Here is an 18,756-nt window from a genome sequence, read left to right as displayed (position 1 = left end):
TCCAGCGACATGTGATCTACATTTGGATACTTGACAACTGACTCACATTTATGACTGCTGTAGTGTCCCGGGTTCATGGGATCCCCTTTTTGTCACCACGTGACAAGCAAAGTCCATGGGGAAACCAGATTCATTGAACAACCGTGTTACTCATTTAACAACTTTAGTGATTCACTTAACAAATGTGGCAAGAAAAGTCATAAAATGGGGCAAAACTCAATTAACAAATTTCTCACTTAGCCACATAAACGTGGGACTCAATTGTGGTCATAAGTTGAGGACTACCTGTACTGCAGCATCTCCATGGTCACATGATCAGAATTTGGGTGCTTAACAACCAGCATGTATTTACGATGGTTGCAGCATCCCAAAGTCACATGATCACCATTTGCAACCTTCCCAGCTGGCTTCCAACAAGCAAAGTCAATGGGGTGGGGGGGGCGTGAGAGGGCGGGCGCCGGATTCTCTTAACTGTGATGATTTATTTCATGACCCTGGCAAAAAAAGGTTATAAAAATCACATGTGACAGGCTTAATAATTGCCTTGCTTAGTAGTGGAAATTCCGATTGGGCTCAAGTGTGGCCGTAAGTTGAGGGCTTAAAGGTAAAGGTAAAGGTTTCCCTCGCACATACGTGCTAGTCGTTGCCGACTCTAGGGGGCAGTGCTCATCTCCGTTTCAAAGCCAAAGAGCCAGTGCTGTCCGAAGACGTCTCCGTGGTCATGTGGCCAGCATGACTCAACGCCAAAGGCGCACAGAACGCTGTTACCTTCCCACCAAAAGTGGTCCCTATTTTTCTACTTGCATTTTTATGTGCTTTCGAAACTGCTAGGTTGGCAGAAGCTGGGACAAATAACAGGAGCTCACCCCGTTACATGGCAGCACTGGGGATTCGAACCACCGAGCTGCCGACCTTTCGATCGACAAGCTCAACATCCTAGCCCCTGAGCCACCCTAGCCCCTTAGTTGAGGGCTTACCTGTATACTATTGTTATTCCCTCTCTACTTTCCATGGAAAACAAACAGGAGGAAGGATTAATATTACTGAGTGACTGAGTCAGATTAAAAGTTCAGGAGAATCCAGTAGCCTTTCTCAAGTGACCAAAGAGATCCTTCCAGGAAGCCAATTAACAAAACGTTACTCCCCCCTGGCTTACGTCAAGTGCCTGATCTTCGGACCTTTCGTCGTGAGCTAAAAACATATTTATTCACTCAAGCAGGACTGGCGTAAATAGTTGATTTTAAATTGGGGTTTTAGTGATTTTAAATTTTTAAATTATCGGCCGTTTATTAATAGTTTCTTTTAATTTCTTTTAATTGTATATATTCTGTATTTTATTCCGGCTGTACACCGCCCTGAGTCCTTCGGGAGAAGGGCGGTATAAAAATCTAATAAAATAAATAAATAAATAAATAAATAAATAAATAAATAAATAAATAAATAAATAAATAAATAAATACTGATATGATGCCATCAGAACTTTGTTAAACCTTCTTCGTGAATTCCCACTGAAGAAACCATCGTCACAGCCAACAGGAGCAAACTTCATAAAACACCTTTTCCCCCATATTAGTCTTCAACTCCCTGATAGTTGGCCACTGCTAGAAACCTGGAGCTACCATCCTATGCAGAAGGGCATAGGATGTTGTCTTTCTCCTGAATAAACAGAATGTTTTCTATTTCTTTTATTAAATTTAGAAGCTGCTCAACTCCAAATGACCATGAATAGATGACACCTTAAAAAGCGAAGAACAATAAAGAGAGATTGTGGACTTCCAGAAAAAAAAAGTGGTTCTCGTTCTTGATTGATTTTTCAACATACTTGAGAGAAAACTGATCGAGCCCACACTTCCCAACTTTTCAAAAGGAATTATCTGTACACTACGATCTGTCAGCGTTCCAGAAAACCCCCTCCTGCATTCTCTGTCCAGAGCTATGGACACAATCAATATGAACACCATTCAACCACTGTGATTTTTCTGTTCCAGAATGTAGTTCAAGGGGGTCACCATCCACAAAGCCAAGAACAGCTCACCCCAAACTATAGCCTGGAAAGTGAAATTATTTACGCTATAGAAATTAAGAGTTGCTGATTCAGACAGGGCTTCTCAAGCGATTATGGATTAGCAATGGATAACTTCTTGCCGGAGGCACAGTCTGATGTCAGAACTCTTTTCGGCTGCCAGGTGGGGACAGCTATGTTAAAAGGCCGGAAAAAGAAACCAGGAATGTCAGTGTGGGAGGTCAAAAGGGGGTATCAGAAAATCCTTTGTGGTTCAGGATTTGCCCAAAATCCCCTGAAGGCTCACCCATTTTTGATATATCGTCTCCAATAGATTCTTCTAGGGCAGGGGTGTCCAAACTTGGTCCCTTTAAGACTTTTGGACTTCAACTCCCAGAGTTCCTCAGCCAGCAAAGCTGGCTGAGGGACTCTGGGAGTTGAAGTCCAAAAGTCTTAAAGGGACCAAGTTTGGACACCCCTGTTCTAGGGACTGCAGCACTCAACAGAAGAAGTTTGTTCATTTTTAGTTCAGTACTGAGAATAAATAGCTCAGATTTGCATGGAGGAGAACAATTCACATTTGGGGGGGCCCTGAGTGGGATTGATGATGGGCGCACAAATCTGGGTAGGTGCTGCAATATCTTTGGACCCCAGGCTCCACAGATTGTCCTGGAGAGGCAGGGAAAGCGGGAAATACTTACTCTTTGCTCTAGGAGGGCCCTGCGGATAGACACCCGCTGCTCCAGCTCCTTGATCTCACGTTCATGCTGGGCCTCGGTGTGGATCTTGATTTTGCTCTGATAAGCGTTCAGCAGCTCGAGCTCCTGCTGCAGCTGCATCCTTAGGACTTGGTATTCTGCCTCTTGAGTTTCATCCAAACGCAGCTAGGAAGAGAGGAGGAGGAGGAGAAGGAAGAAGACTTAAGTCGTACATCACAAACCCCACTCTTTAGGATAGCATGGCTCTTAAAGCGACAGATGAGCTTTGTCTTCATAATCCACATTACCCTATGCTTCTGGAATGGGCATTGGCCTCAAACTAAAAGCAGCAATCTGTAAGATGGCTCCATTTAGGCTGTCTGCTTTGCAAAGCTGTTGCTGGAGGGCTCACTACCTCAGGAGGGTTATATAGCAAAAATTCCTGTTTGTGGTAGGGCTCCCTAGTTGACAATGCTAGAAATTCAACTTAGTTGAGCATCTCCCATCTCAACGAAGGACAACGGGTATCTCTTGGATTTCTGTCTATTCTGTTTAGAAAGCACCTCATATTTGCCCCAATAAAGGGGAGGGGCAGGTGGAAGAGTCCATTTTAAGACCAAATAACTGCTGGTCATGTTCACGTTGCTTATGGAGTCTGGAGTTCAGAGCTGATATTCCTTATGCAGTTATGGCAAAGGGAACTCTATCAGCCCTAGAACTTTAAAACCTATCTCAGAAGGGGTTTCTTTGGGAGTGAAGAAGATGCTACAGAGAAAAGCATGTTTCGGAGCCCTGTGAACAAGGGTTGCACAATTGCACAATGGACATTGTGGCTTGGCAGCCAGCCTCTTTCCAAGGAAGCCTTGGGGATTTCAGTTTTGAGGGTAAGCAATTACGGTTCTCTAAAATGTGTTACTCTCAGCATCTTCTCTTCCATTGTTCTTTTGGGAAAAAGCAGGACAATTAAACTGGTATAAAATCAAAGCCATGTTTCAAGGATTAAATCAATCTCTTGGGCTTTATTCAAGGTAGATAAATTCTAAGTCAAGTAGTCAGCCCATATCCAATGGGATTGGTCATTTTATGTCAAACTTCTGTTGGCCAAAGCTGGGGGAAGAGGGATGAGGAAAGAAAAACTATAAGAAAAAAGAAAAAAGAATCAGTTGGGGCCTGGAATTCAAAGCATAGTTGGAAAACACTCTTCTCCGACTCCTCCCTCTTTCCCATCCAAGGGCAGGGCAGCGCAGGGTACCTACGGCCTGGGTGGAGAGCATTTCATTGATGCTGTGGTCATACTGCTCGGCTAAGATGGCCAGCTTGCGGGTCTGTTCATCCTTCAGACGCTTGAGAATCCCCTTGTGCTCGCTCTTTGGGGTGGTCTCCAAGAGATGGTTGCGCAGGGCCTTGTATTGCCGTGTCTGGATCTTACAGGTGTCCTGAAACTGCTTTTTAATTTGCAGTTCTTTGGACTAGGGGAGGAAGAGGAGGAAGAGGAGAAAAAGGGGGGAAACAAGGGGAGAAAAACAGAACAATGCCAGTGACCAGAGGAGGGAGAAGGAGAATGGCAAATAAAGAACAAATGCAAAAGGAAGAGAAGGAGAGAGAGAGAGAGAGAGAGAGAGAGAAAGAGAAAGAGAAAGAGAAAGAGAGAGAGACAGGAGCATGTATTAGACAAACAATTCCCACCAGTGGGGGTTTTGGTGGGAAGAAGCTAAATGTAGTTTTACTTGATAATTTTACCATTCTAATGTTCCCACTTAAATCAAAGTAACACCAGTATGAAATAGCTTCAGCTTCAGCGCAACCAAATAGCTTTAATGCTTGATGAAAAATAACAACATAATAAAATAGGTAGGGACTTTGGAGGTCTTCTAGTCCAACCCCCCTTGTTCAGGCAGGAAACCCTATACTATTTCAGGCAGATGGTTGTCCAATCTCTTCTTAAAAATCTCCAGTGTTGGAGCATTCACAACTTCTGTAGGCAAGTCGTTCCACTGATTAATTGTTCTAACTGTTAGGAAATTTCTCCTTAGTTCTAGGTTGCTTCTCTCCTTGCTGAGTTTCTTGTCCTGCCTTCTGAGTGCTTTGGAGAATAGGTTGATCCCCTCTTTTCTGGGGCAGCCCCATAAATACTGGAATACTGCTATCATGTCATCCCTAGTCCTTCTTTTCACTAGAGTAGACATACCCAATTAAATTAGAAATACCCCAAAATGGGATTTGCCTCTGAAAGAACAGTGCAGTATGCATTTGCTGTCATTGCCCGTGAGGTAGCTTCAAGTAATAGGACTAGGAGGGTCTTCTTTCAGCTAAGAAGACCTCATGAAGGAAACATGGCACAAGGCTGCATGAAAAAACAACAACGAATGGAATGAGTCAATGAAGAAGCTTCATATATTCCATTATGGGAGGATGGCTGGCTGTGGAATAACTAGGACAATGGGAACAGGAAGGGAGACGCACTAGAAATTTTCTACAGGCCTACAGGTAGTCCTCGACTTACAACCATTCGTTTAACAACCATTTGAAGTTACAACGGCTCTGAACAAAGTGACTTGCAATCAACACTCATATTTACAATCGTCACAGCATTCTCACGATCAAAATTCAAGCACTTGTCAAGCCAGCATTTATTTACAATGATGGCAACATCCGGGAGGGGGAGGGAGAATGTGATTGCCATTTGTGACCTTCTGACAAGCAAAGTCCATGGGGAAGCTGGATTCACTTAATGATCAGCCGATCCACTTAACAATGGCAGCGATTTGCTTTACAACCGTGGCAAAAAAAGGTTGTAAAATCGGATATGGCTTACTTAACAACTGCCTTGCTTAGTAATGAAAATTCTGACCCCAATTGTGGTCGTAAGTCAAGGACTACCTGTATTATGAACTGAGAAGCAGCTGAAGGGTTCTAGCTAGTTCTCCCCATTGATTCTGTTTCTTAGTTATCTGTGTTTGGCTGGTGACAAGGCGACAGCCGAAGTTGCTTCAGGAGAGAAATTTACGAGGCATTTGCTTGCTCAAGAGTCTTAAATCTTGGACAAACATTCAGTAAATATTTCCTTGTTTGTTTCTTCCTGAGTTATCAGTGATCATTCCTGAATATAAAAGGCACAAATGAATGATATGACAGATTCTGAACTATATCAGAAACTTTACACAAACACACTTTGGAGTGTGCTAAAAAACTGCATGTTGGATGTCTGTGGAGATTCTCAGTCACCCGGATCACAGCTGTCTCGAAGGTGCTGTTTCAAAAAGGCGACTGGACTGTTTTTTCCCCCTTGAAGGGGAAGTACAGAATATTTTGTTTCTCATCCAAGAAACGTCATCAATTCCGATGGCAGGGATGATGGTGGTGATATGGAAGGAGAGGTACTGACAGTTGAGACTGGACAGTGGGGTATGGAAGGAAAGGTTCTGAGCAGATGGCAGGGCTGGAAGTCATCTGGTTTCTTTGAAGTCCTCTGGTTGTTAATACTCTCCCTGAGAGCTCTTGAGGCCATTTGGGGGTTTATTTCTGCCCTCAGGGTCACCTGAATCAAAGTGCCATTGGTTGTGCATCACCTCCTCCAGCCTACAACACACCTCTTGCAGCAGTTCCAAGAAGATTCTACAACTGCACCCTGATTCAGGTGACCCTGAGGGCAGAAATAAACCCCCAAGTGGCCTCAACAGCTCTCAGAGACAGCACTAACGACCATATGATTGCAAAGAAATACAATCCTTCCATTCCCCACCCCCAATCAGAACCTATTCTTCCATCCCCCACGTTCAACATTCAGTCTCAACTGTCAGTACCTGTCCACAGACACAAACACACACCATCGCCATCACAACAGATGAAGTTTCTTGGATAAGAATCAAACATTTTGTTTTTCTTCCTCAAGGAAAAAACGCATCTTTGAGACAACTACGTTGGTTTTTCTAAAAATGCTAAAATGGAAAAAAAAATTCAGTGCAAATTTCCATAATCTGAATAAAAAAAATGACATCACCGCAGCTCCACATCATGGCCTAAATATAGATTGTAGGTGATATTCTCAACACCCATTCCCCAATGAGCTGATGATGGCTCTTCATCCTCTATCCTGCTCTGCAACAGAAAATATTCTTCGTTCTCAGACCCATGTTCAGGTTTGGGAAGTTTCCAAGGATTCCTTTTGAAGACTTAGCTCTGTTGGGTGTAACTCCCAATCCCAATTAAGCAATCACTTTAAAAATGTCCTTTTAGGACTTCTCTTCTAATCTAAACACTATTTAGGTTCCTTTCAAAATACATGTTGGAGAAGTGGAAGGAAGGATGGGAGAGCAGGTTTCAGTATTAAGATGTCGAATGGAAATTAAGATGTCAAATGGACATCCCATTTTGCCTAGCAAAACCCAAAAGATTATTTTTCAGTCATCGACAGAATAAACTCAGTCGATTTTGAGAGACAAGAGTCTGCAATAGTGTCAAATTATCTGTTGTCTCTCATTCACAAAATGTTATGATGGACACAAACTTCATACATTCGACAGAATTGGACCTGCAAGTTGCCAAGGATTAACATCATAAATGATTTTTAAATCTTGGAAAAGTTCAGTTCTTTGGCTAGGCCTTTTAGCAATTTATTGTTCTGTCAGCCAGGCTAAAAGTCACACCAAACAATTCAGTACAGAATCAGAACAACCTACTAGTTTAAAATAATTTGTGAAGAATGCTAATACCAATTTTCCCAATTTGGTGCACTCTAGTTACATGCACTACAGTCCCCATGATTGATGCTAAATTGGCCACATGGAAAACAAAAAGGGAGGGAAGGCATTTTGAGCAAAAATTGATGCATCAGGCAGGAATCCACCTGACCATCACAAAACGTGATGCAAGGAGTAGGGTTAGTCCAAATTACGTTTTTTCCCTTTACAAACTATTTTTCCAATTATGGTTTGAGTTTTGGATATGTAGAAGTGAACTTTTGAGCTGCCAAGGAAATGCTGTTCTCTTTTTATTTAAACTGAGTCTAATTCACCCCAAAGCTCATACTGATGAGTAAAATGTTTATTTCCTTGCATTTCTGATGACATCCCTTATATCAAAATCTACTCGATTATCTGTAATTTATGTTATACTTTAAGAATAATCTTTTCACAGCTACAATCTTTCATCACTCTTTGAACAACATTTAAAATGACCCCAAACCACAAATGGTGTGGGGGAAAAAACCTGTCTAGATTATACATTTTTCACTTGTGTTTGTTATTTTAATTCATTTCATGAACACTTCATACACTTGAGAGGTCATAGAGAGAGAAAGAGGTACTAGGAATTAAGGTAACAGTGGAATGTGGAAGAACAAACATCCACTTACACCCTCAAAATAATTTTACTTTTGGAAATCTAAAGGTACATTACTTGAGGGTGTTTTTGGCACAGAGTGCATGGAAAAAGACATATAGCCCCGTATTAAACTTAAGTGCCTTATTTTCTTAAAAATCAAATCACATGAAACTCAAAACTCACAATACAGAGGTGGTAAATTGTGGTGCAGAATTTTTATTTCTTTTTCCTTCAAAATTTCACATGCATCCACAAGGGAAGGGAGAAATAAATAAACCACAGAAGAATGTCCCCTCACATGAAATGGGAGAAATAAATTAAAAATTATTTAACATATTTTTAAAATGTGAAGATAAAGGAAAAAAACAGTTCAAACACACAAAAAATGGGAATACAAAATACATTATTAAAATGGACAAAATAGAATCTAGATTAATGAAAACAAGCATGGCCAAAAAAAAAAAAGGTTAAGAAGAATGCTAAAAAATACACAAATCCGTGGATGTTGCAAAACAGAAATAAATTAAAAAATCACAGATGAACCAAAAAAGGGAGAAATATAAGGTATGTGCTTTATGCAAACATGGGACCAAAAGCCAGAATCAATGAACATGGAATTGTATCTAATTTAGGATAATCTGAAATGTATTGATGGGTGGGGTTGCAAATTGGGAGGAGGGAACTGGACTAACTACAACATAAATGGATATAAGAAACTGAAAAAATACATAGAAATGCACAGAATTGTGTTTTAAAAATATGCTACCAAAATAAATAAAAATGAAGACTGTTTCAAACGGATTTAACTCTATAAAATATGGTACTGCCTGCAGTTGATGAAGAACTCAGAAAGACAAAAATCTTAGCCACTGCAAAGCTGATTTTTTAAATTAACTGCTACTGAAACAAACAGGATTTATTCCCAAAGTTGGAGAATTCAGGTTCACTCTGTTTGTTGTCAGTCACATAAACATCCTGAGTGGATTAAAAAATATGGAATCTGTGATGATGTATGTTTATATAGAATTCACTGACTTTTGTTTTGTTCCCCACCAAATAAATAAAACCTCTGAAAGCTAGTTAACCAACAAAATAATTAATGCAAACTGAACTGGGATTTTATATAGCAGCTTCCCCTTATTCTTTGACAAACTCATCCCAATGCAGAGGATTTCAGTAGGTCACGATTAAAATGGATCAAGATACTGGAGTTAAAAAGTGGGATAGGCTGTGGTAAGAGTTTTAAAAAGTGGGGCAGGCTGTGGTAAGAGTTTGATGCTTACCTACTCAGTTAAAAAAGGAAAAACCGTTGGAGCCATATAGGGAAGCAGCACAAGCACTTGGGTTTTCCAGAACTCTCTAACCTGGCTATTAATTGGATGAAAACAATTAGGCCTCTCCTCCCAGTGTGAGAGGGTCACTTGAGGAGAAAGCTACAGGTGACTGGGGACAAGCATGCCATACTAGCCAGTGAGACGTGTGTTAAAACCTTCACCCTAAAAGCTTAAGGAAATGGTTCCTGGAAATGAAAGGGTAGCAGAGTTTAAAAGTATAAAAAGGGAAGGAATGTGATGTTATGAGGTGTTTACCCCAAATGGGGCACCCCATTCCTTGGTGGATAAGGCATAGCTGGTCCCTGGGAAAGATAAGAAAAATGGAGCATCACCGTTCTGAGATCCATCCTTGCACTTTAGATGGTTTAGGTGTTTCCAGTTTTGTAAAAAAAAAAGAAGAAAAGGCTGCTCTCCTGCCTATAAGGCCTCAAACCACACCAGGGGAAGCATTAAAAGGCAAAACAACTTTGGTTTTTATTTAGCTTAAAGAGGTTGCCTATGCCCTGGCAGCAGGACCCATTCATACAGAAACATAAAATTTTCATATTTGGTGATTTTTCTTCTCTTTGACCAAAATGCAACTGCCTACACTAAAGCAAACCACCGCAATGCCAAGCCATTCATTTCAAATGCAGCGTGTGGTTTTTCATTTAAAAAAGAAAGAAAGGGAAAAAAAGCTACTGGATGGCCCATTATTGTTTTAAGTGGAAACAAATCTACAGCAATAAGCTGTTGTTTTATGAATTTCTCCCATTTTCAGTCGAATTATATTGTTTAAAAATTCTATTAGCGCCCCTTTCCTCCCTCCATAAAAAATTATATAAAACTTACCAGCCTACCCACAAACAAATACAAATATGTACATTCAAGTTCAAACTTTTAAAAAGGGGGATTGTTACAAATATAGTGAAAAATGATAAATATATGTATGTGTGTGTAAACATGCACACACACACATACCAATGGTGGAAGTATATATGAACGGCGAAAGAATCACTTAAATTAGGCAAACACTCAGGAGCTGAAGGACTTGGTTTTTAAAAACATGTTTAATTTCTCAAGTTTTCATAAGGGGCTTCTTTCTCTGTGGCAGATGAAGAACTAGTGTATTTTAGCAGGAATTGGAACGCAATGCTTTTCAGAAGGTAAAAATGGCTTGAAATGAAGACACGTATGTATCTCCTCACTGCGCAAGAGATGCTGAAGGTGGAAAAAGCAGCCATTACTGGATCTTTTAAATAGGGGTTACTGGAAAGAATTTTAAGAATGGAACATCATTTACTTATTTTTTTGGCAAACCTGGAGCTCAACGCCTTATCCCAGATGATAGAAATAGGAAATATTTGGTCCTCCCAAATAGCTGACACAAAAGGGTCTCAGGTGATTCTTTCCTCGTTGACACAATGAACACAAGATAAAACCTCCTGTCCGCACCCAATATATAAACAATCAGAGCTTGCACAAACATTTGGTTCTCCGCTCTGCCCATATTAAAGCTTCTTTTACCAAACACATCCTGCCCAGAGCCTCCTGGTAAGAAGACAGCAAAACATCAACAAACCTTGGAGGGAGACAAAAATGGCTTTGAGAGTAAATACTGAAAAAGTGCTTCTGTCTGATTCCCCAGAATTCCAGAAGCTGGCCCACTGCACGGAACATTGCCATGTAAGAGACAGGCAGTTCAACTGGAATGGCTGGCTTCGCAATGTTAGGCAAGGTGTAGAAACCCAAGATACTGAGGGGCTGTTATCTCCAGGGCTTCCTGACAGGTGGAGACACACGTACATGACCACTCTTCCTATTCAACCGTCTCACTGGTCCTCTGGAATGGCCTCTGCACCTTGCCGCACGTGCCACCAAGCAGGGGATACGGCTGGGCCTTTCCTCCCTCAGAACATACAATCCCTTGAGACAGTGGAGCACAGAAGGGGGCAGCTGAGCGCAGATCACCTTGGTGAGGATCCTGTTGAGGGTACGGATCGGTTTGGCAAGGAGAGCGAGGATTCGGTGGTGCCAGGGGAGGGGTGGCTGCCGCTGGCGGGATAACACTGGGATACGACTCCGGAAGCTGCCTTTGTTTGTTTTGGGAAAGAGGCGGAAGAGCCCCTGTTCGCTAACCAGCCCTAGGCGCTGCAAGATGCGGAAAACCGGGTGTGGGAGATGCAGGAGAGCCAAGAGCAAAAACCGACGGGCATGGCGGGGAAATCCCTTTAGGGTGTGCCTTGCCAGGGCCCCCAGGATATAAAGGGGCAGGAAAACCCAGGGAGAAGCTAAGAGGTAGGAGGCCAAAAGAATGACCGGAACATACAGGCGACCCCTGTTGGCACTCAACCCCACCACCCCTACTGTCCCCCCCAATTTGATAAGAAGAAGAAAGGAGGACCCGGAGAGAAGAAAAACAGAGTGCAACAAGGTGTATGTAACCGCCAGGCCCACCAGGAATCCTTCAAGGGCCAGGAGGATATCTTGAAAACTCCCCCCCTGGGCCCAGAGAGCAGCAAGCAAAAGCAGGAGAGTGGGGGCACAAGGATATGCAGAGACCAACAAGGCCAAAGCCACACAGAGAACATGAGACAAAATGGCTGCCACTGGAGGGCCCCCCAGATGGGATTTGCCAGCCCCCTCTTGACTGTAGGGATCGTCGCTGGCTGGGCAGCCATCACCTGAACCTCTCAAGGACCCCTCCTCTAGGATAGTGGGGAGAGACTGAGTGTACAAATCCTCTTTGCATAGAAATGGTTCTAGCTCATCATCGGCTTCTTGGCCATCAGGCTCCAGAACACCTGGTCGCCCGCCGATTGGCAGCAGAGCCTCAGAAGCATCTCTGCAGCGATCCAGCTCTCCAAAAAACTCCTGGCTTAGACCTACATCGATAACTCCCTTGCCATACAGTTCTTGCTGTTTTAGGCTTGCCACAGAATAGTCTAAAACCCAGCCTTTGCTGCTTGAACCTAAGATATCGTGGTCCTCCCCATCAAGCCCCAGACACTCCTGCCTTTCCTCCAAATTTGCTCCTTCCTGCCCATCTGGAATTATATCTATCATGCAGGACCAATCTGGCTTCACCTCTCCACAATCTCTCACTTTTGACATCAAAGACTCTACGCCCTGATTCCTCAAGCCTAGAACGCCCTTTTGTGACCACTCTTGGACATGAGACTCAATATGCACTGGGTCCAGCTTAGGAGTTTCCTCCTTTTGGCTGAATTCCTGGACCATCTGTTCATGACTGTCTAGCCCAGACTTTAAAATGTCCATTGTATGTGTATACATCTCTAAAAGGTCTGGGTATTTTATTCCCAAATTTACTACCTCAGCTTCAACCTGAGTTGACTCCAAAACCTCTCCAACATGTGTAACATCATCTGGATCATTACAAACACAATCTGACTCGAGGTCATCCAACTGACACCCTTTTGGATCTAGATTCTCAGTGTGCACGTATTCCAAATCTGCCAGATGCTCCTGATCCCCCGCCATACTGTCACAAGGACCATGCCCACCCAAAAGGTCCTCTCCGGAGTCTAGACTTCCAGCCTCATATCCGTCCATTTCTGTCACCCCTGGGTGCCCCTGCCCTGACTCCAGAATTCCCAAAACCTGCCCTTCTTGGCACAACTGGCAGCAAGGTGACGTGTAGGTAGCACCTACTTTGAGGCTTTTAGGCTGCTGCCGGACCTCCATGGCATGCTTCTGGCGCAGTTCCTGTTCACGGCGTTTATTGTATTCCAGCTGGTTTGACAGCTCAGTTTGGTGTTGCAGACGGGTAAGCTCCGTGCGGGTACGCTGGACAGTGTGAAGGTGACGAAATTCTAACTCCTGGGTGGACTCATGCTGGCGCAGCAACATGGCGCACTCTAGGTCCTTCTGTGTTTGTTTCTTGTTCAGTTCCTAGAGGTCAGGGGTGGGGAAGAGAGCAGAGTCAGAATATCATGTTGCATAAAGAGTTATCTATGGTGCCAATATATATGAAATACTCAGCACTTTTCTTTCTTTTGTCAAGAGTACCCTCTTCTCTGATGGCCCGACAACAGCAACTCTTTTTTATTGCCCTTTGACTTAGTATCCTATCTGTGTAAGTGAAGAATATGAGAGTTGATACTATCAACCATGACATCCTTCTGGCCCATCTAGGAATCAGGAGTGGTCCTCCTTTCTCTGTAGTTGGGTTTAGTTGCTGTTGGCAGGGAGATCAAGTCTGAGACTTTTGACACACAGGGTGGATTAGATCTCCATGCGCCTCATGCCACACGCCTCACATGTACTACGAAGCATCTAAACGAGACTGCATCAGATATCATGATTATAATCTCCAATTGTATGTCTTGACTCTGGGCTGATCAGGTGATTGTCACAAGGTCTTGTTGTAGTCCTTGAAGCTACGTGGATCTGGATGGGTAGAAACCTTGAGGAGACTGAGTGGTTTAGCTTTGAGTATGTGGACTACCCAGATCTGCAGAGGTTCTATCTTTAGTCTTGAAAGGGCTGATACTTCCCCCTTCAGGACTGCTGCCCAATTTGAGGATCTGCATGGACTCACAGCTCCTGCTCAAACTGCTGGTGGCCGTTGTGGCCAGGAATGCTCTTGCTTAGGAAGCTGCACTTACCAATAGACTTCAAGGTGCAATTCAAGGTGCTGCTTTTCTCTCTTTCTCTCTCTTTTTAAAACTCTCCTTTCCATAACCTTTAACTGGGTGAAATGGTGCTTTAGGCAACGATTTCTGAACCGAGGGTCCCTCAAATGGATTAATTTACCTAATGTGTCCAAAATCTGGGACCCATAACCCCCATGGAAGTGAAATTTGGCAAAATTTTATAAAACATTTTATGACATCAAAATGATCATAAAACAGTTTATGACATAACACATGTCATAAAATATTTCCTGTGCTGATATCTGATTGTGCTATATAGTTCAACATAGGCAGTTTTTCCAGTGAAGATGCTACATGAGACCTTCTATCATTCTGGTAGAAATCTGGTAAGGAAACATCTCTGAAAGGATGGCCCGATGGGTCACTGGTTGCCCAGTGACCTATAATGGCCTCCATGGCACGGTGAATTGTCTGCTCATCCCATGACTGGGACTGTCAGATGGTCTGGTTTCCATTTATTTAGACAATGTTATCCGATAGGACCAAAGTGTCTGGGCTTTTTCTGCCGTGGAGCCCTCGTCTTCTAAAATCATTCCCCCACCATACATACAGCCTGCATCCTGGCATAATTTAAACAACTTCTTAAAACCTGACTGTTCTCCAGGCCTTGGACTAAAGTCAATGCCTCTTTGCTAGAGGCTGTGCTATTTTTCCTCTGAATGGTTTATATATGTTTTTGTATTGTAATATTTTAAACGGTTTAGTATTACACCCTGTGGAGAGTTGCTATGGAATTGGGTGGCCTAACATCATTTAATTAGTGGACATTTAATTAATAAATAAGTCACAAAGAGCTTGCAAAGGCAGGCATTCAAGTAACTGTTCATTATGCCAACTCTTTCCAAAGGAAAGAGAGTGGAAAAAGGGGCACGCAATTTAGCCTGCCCCACACCCCCACCCCTCAGAGTACATCTCCTGCAGTTTTGCTTTTCAAGCACAGACAGACACCCCCTTCCTGCTCCCATCAGGCACCCATGACTGGTCCCCACCTCCCGCAGTAAGTCTTGGTCCAAGTTATGGCGTGCCAGCAACATCTTGCGTTTATACTGGCGGCACTGCAGCTCAAAGTACTGACGCTGGCGCCGCAAAAGGTTGGCCTCTTCCTCGGCCTGATAATGTTGCATGTTCTCTTTTTGTCTCAGCAACCATTCCTGCTTTTCCCGCTTGGGTGTGCTCTGATTCTCCTGCAGCTCCTGTAAAAGGAATAACATGAAAAAGTGAACACTCCTTTGTCAACACGTAGGGCTAAGCTTTGGCTGTTGAAGGGCAGCATGTTCATAAACTGCAATGACCGAGTTCATCTGACACTAACATGCAAATCAGTATACGGTTGAATTATGGGTTAACATGACGTGCAAATTTAGATGTGGGGTAGTACAGTTGGGATGTGGGGTAGTGCAAATTTAGATGTGGGGTAGTACAGACTGGAAAAGACAGTGGGTAGATTCCTCCAAACGGGATCACCCAGGGGTTTTGGAATACAGGTCTATTATTGCTAGCTCACATATCAAGACATATATTGAGGAAAGCTATCTTTGAAAATGGTTCATGGCTGGAGATTAACAGGTGCAGAATTCCAAAAGAATGTGTATTAGTTATACCTCTGGGCAAATTTTCATTTCCATTTTAATATAGACATTTTTGTTTTTATCCTGGAGCAACAACAAACACGGGGGGGGGGACGGACGATGACAACACAAAACCCTGATTTTCAACAACGTCTCTGTTGAACGTCAGAGTTATGTTTGCTCAGTGAATAAAAATCACTGAATAAATATCCTTATCGTGTCACTCTTACAATATTTCTAACTTTCTCTTCAAAGATACAGGCTGCATATCATTATAGGAACTGTCAGCATGGCAGCATAAATCTCAGTTGGTTATTTCTAGCCTTTTAGGGCATGTTATTTTCCACATATTCAAAAAAACCAATTAAATACTGTATTTTATCTTCCCATAAAGAAGGAATTTGCATCATTATACATGAACTAAAAAAAATCAAAATAAGAGAACAAATGGTGGCAAGAATTTCTAGACATGTAAATTTAACTCATCATCTTCATCGTCATCATCACCACTGCCATCATCTCTGAAAGGCTTCATAGTCACAGGCAGAGGTAGGGTGGCAAAAGGAACTTTGGAAAGTCAGCTGCCAAACTAACGTGGGATAATTAACTTTCGGCTTCCTGCTGCTACATTTCTCCACCTTTCAAATCAGAATACCTCTTTCAGCTGCTCCTTCCGTAATTTATATTGGCGCTTCTGTGATTCAAGTAAGTTGCCCAACTCCTTCTTCTGTTGACCCAAGATATGTTGCTGAAATTTTTTCTCTTCGGCCAGGGCAGCTTTTGCCTGCAGAAGTGGGAGGAGCGGTCAGGGTCACCAATGATGGAAGTGGAACAGAAAGATAGCTTAGCCATGCTGGCAATTTTGTATATAGTCAGAACATCATCCAAGGGGACGGGGGAAACTAGACATTACTGCACATGTAACTAATAAGTTTAAACCATCCTTTAGAGCAGAGGTCCTCAAACCCCGGCCCAGTGGAAAGCAGGCCACTGGAAGGGGGGGGGCCGAGTGCGCAAAGCTTCATTTGTGCTCATGCAGGATTTACGTTGCACATGTGAAACCATCCTCTCCCAAAACCGCCAAAGCCCCTGCCACCAGTTTGTGGAACCAAAAAGGTTGGGGACCCCTGCTTTATAGAGAAATAGGATTCCTAGTATGGGAAAGTGTACAATTTGACCTCTGGGAAGGAATGGCAAACCGCAGTGGAATGAAGAGCCGGTGAATAGATTGTCGCTTTGTAATTCCTCTCTGGACAAGGAGAGGACTTGAGACTGCCCACAAGTACACCAGATAGTTTGCTCCTTAGAAGGAGACTGCAACACTGCAATCTCTGGTAGATTTAGAGCTCTGTGAGATGAGTTATCTTGCACAACCAGTGGGGCTTTTAAGGACAGTAGGTTTGCTTATTTCTTTTTCTAATTACTTTTGACTGCTATTCAGCTATCAGGAACCTTCAGATTGACAAGTTTTACAACACTGTATGAGTTTCCTTCAATCCTTAATGAAAATTTTTTAAAATACAAGTTTAAGTACTTTAAAGATTCAACATTAGAGGGAACCAAAAGGAACTAAAGATTACAATTAAAGAGGAACACTTAAATCTGAGTTACAAATATAGGATGAAGCAAAATATTTCAACATGGGATATATTGAAAGAACTGCCTTGAACTTTGTCAATTTTACAAGTGTCTGCCTCTAATAAGACTGTTTCAAGGATGTTAGGAAAGAGGAACAGGTTTTACTTGACAAGATTGAGACTGAGCTGAAAGTGGATTTAAAAATGACAGGTACAAGAATGATATGGAAAAAGATATTCTGGATAAACTGACTGACATCTTAATAATTAAAAAGGATATTATATTTAAAGAGTAATTTTCTTATACTCAATTTACAGAAGAAAGCTTTGAAGAATTTTGTAGGGGAGATAAAGAAAATATGAAAAGAAGTAAAGTTCTAGGACATTATTTAAATGGATCAAGATTGTTAAAAGCAAAGGGAAGGAATTTCAAGTTGATTTATTTGTTCAAGGTTAAAATAAATACGGTGTTTATGTCTAGAAACCTCACAGTGAACTTTTGCTGACCAGGATTGAGATGACAAGAGATGGAAGCAAGAAGAAGAGATCATGTGCTGTATTTTAAGAGAAGGTAGTAAGTTACTTGTGATGAAGCAGAAGTCACTTCTTTATATAGTTTCAGCAAGAATGCTGAAATGTCTCAAATTTTTGGGATTAGTATTAACAATTTTGACAATTTTTCCTTCCTCCCTCCTTTTGAAATAAGCTGTTTTAGTGCCTGCTATATTAAAAGGGGCTTAATTTTTGCATTACCGAACATTAGTTTCCCACTGCAACGTGCTGGAGGCTGAAGTTTTCCACCTTCCCGCTCTCATAAAAATTCATTTATAGTTTCTATCCAAGTGATCTTCTATCTCCCTATCTAAGTCTCCCGTCCTCACCTCTTTCTCAAAAATAGCCTGATGCTTCTTGGCCAGTTTTTCAGCCTCAGCCGAGAAGTTGTTGCGGTGGGCCTCAAGCTCTTTGTCGAGGCGCAGCTGGTGCTCATCCAGCTCAGCCCGCAGTTTGTTCTCCAAAGCCAGCAACTGTTTCTGATGTTGACGCCGCATCCGTTTGTAGCCACTCATCTGATCCCGCAGTGCTGAGTCTTGCTCATGCTCCTGGATTTGGCGAGTCACCTGAAAAGAAGGAACGGAAAAGTGGAGGAAGAGAGAAACAGGAAAATCTAACTTAATCCAAAGTTGTGATATATAGACATCACCATTCATGGGTTTATTACGGAACTAATCCTGCTGTGGGATAAGAGGAACAATACACTGAAGTGTTGTGCACATTCAGATCAGAAGCAGGCAAGGATCTTCTGATCCGCTATGAGCATCTTCTCACTGCCTCTTGGCTGAACCTTTAAGAATCTTACTTTTTCTTGGATTTGCATGGTGCCTAAAGGTGCTCAGGAAAAACTCAGGAAGGTTGGGTGATGGGAGACAGAGTGGGCAGTTTCCCACTAACATTTGCACTGTGCCAGCCCAATGCAAAGGCACAGCTTGTTGAAGGAGCCTCCAAAAGTAGAAAAAAAGAGCAGTCCTGGTGGATCCTATCTATGTACCCTTGTGCATTTTGGATCCAACTACAGCACGCCTCTGGTGCACAGAACTTCCCT

At 42.5% G+C, this 18,756-nt stretch overlaps 1 protein-coding gene across 5 annotated transcripts in view; it reads right to left on the bottom strand.

Annotated features, from left to right (window-relative positions):
* Positions 1 to 18,756, bottom strand: part of TAOK2 (TAO kinase 2) — a 43,662-nt gene that overhangs the window by 4,077 nt on the left and 20,829 nt on the right. For 2 of the 5 annotated variants that reach the window (XM_058179615.1, XM_058179616.1), the window contains 6 exons: positions 18,038 to 18,274; positions 16,235 to 16,363; positions 15,001 to 15,204; positions 13,008 to 13,247; positions 3,957 to 4,169; positions 2,704 to 2,886 (listed from right to left, as the gene is read on the bottom strand). In XM_058179615.1, the coding sequence (XP_058035598.1) occupies positions 2,704 to 2,886; positions 3,957 to 4,169; positions 13,008 to 13,247; positions 15,001 to 15,204; positions 16,235 to 16,363; positions 18,038 to 18,274 (1,206 nt within the window). Of the gene's footprint in view, positions 1 to 2,703; positions 2,887 to 3,956; positions 4,170 to 6,289; positions 13,248 to 15,000; positions 15,205 to 16,234; positions 16,364 to 18,037; positions 18,275 to 18,756 lie in introns of those variants that run through there. The other 3 variants (XM_058179614.1, XM_058179613.1, XM_058179612.1) reach the window with 3 other exon arrangements.

Source organism: Ahaetulla prasina, chromosome 4, assembly GCF_028640845.1.
Source record: "Ahaetulla prasina isolate Xishuangbanna chromosome 4, ASM2864084v1, whole genome shotgun sequence".
Lineage (NCBI taxonomy): Eukaryota > Metazoa > Chordata > Lepidosauria > Squamata > Colubridae > Ahaetulla > Ahaetulla prasina.
This window is presented reverse-complemented; position numbering and strand designations above follow the sequence as displayed.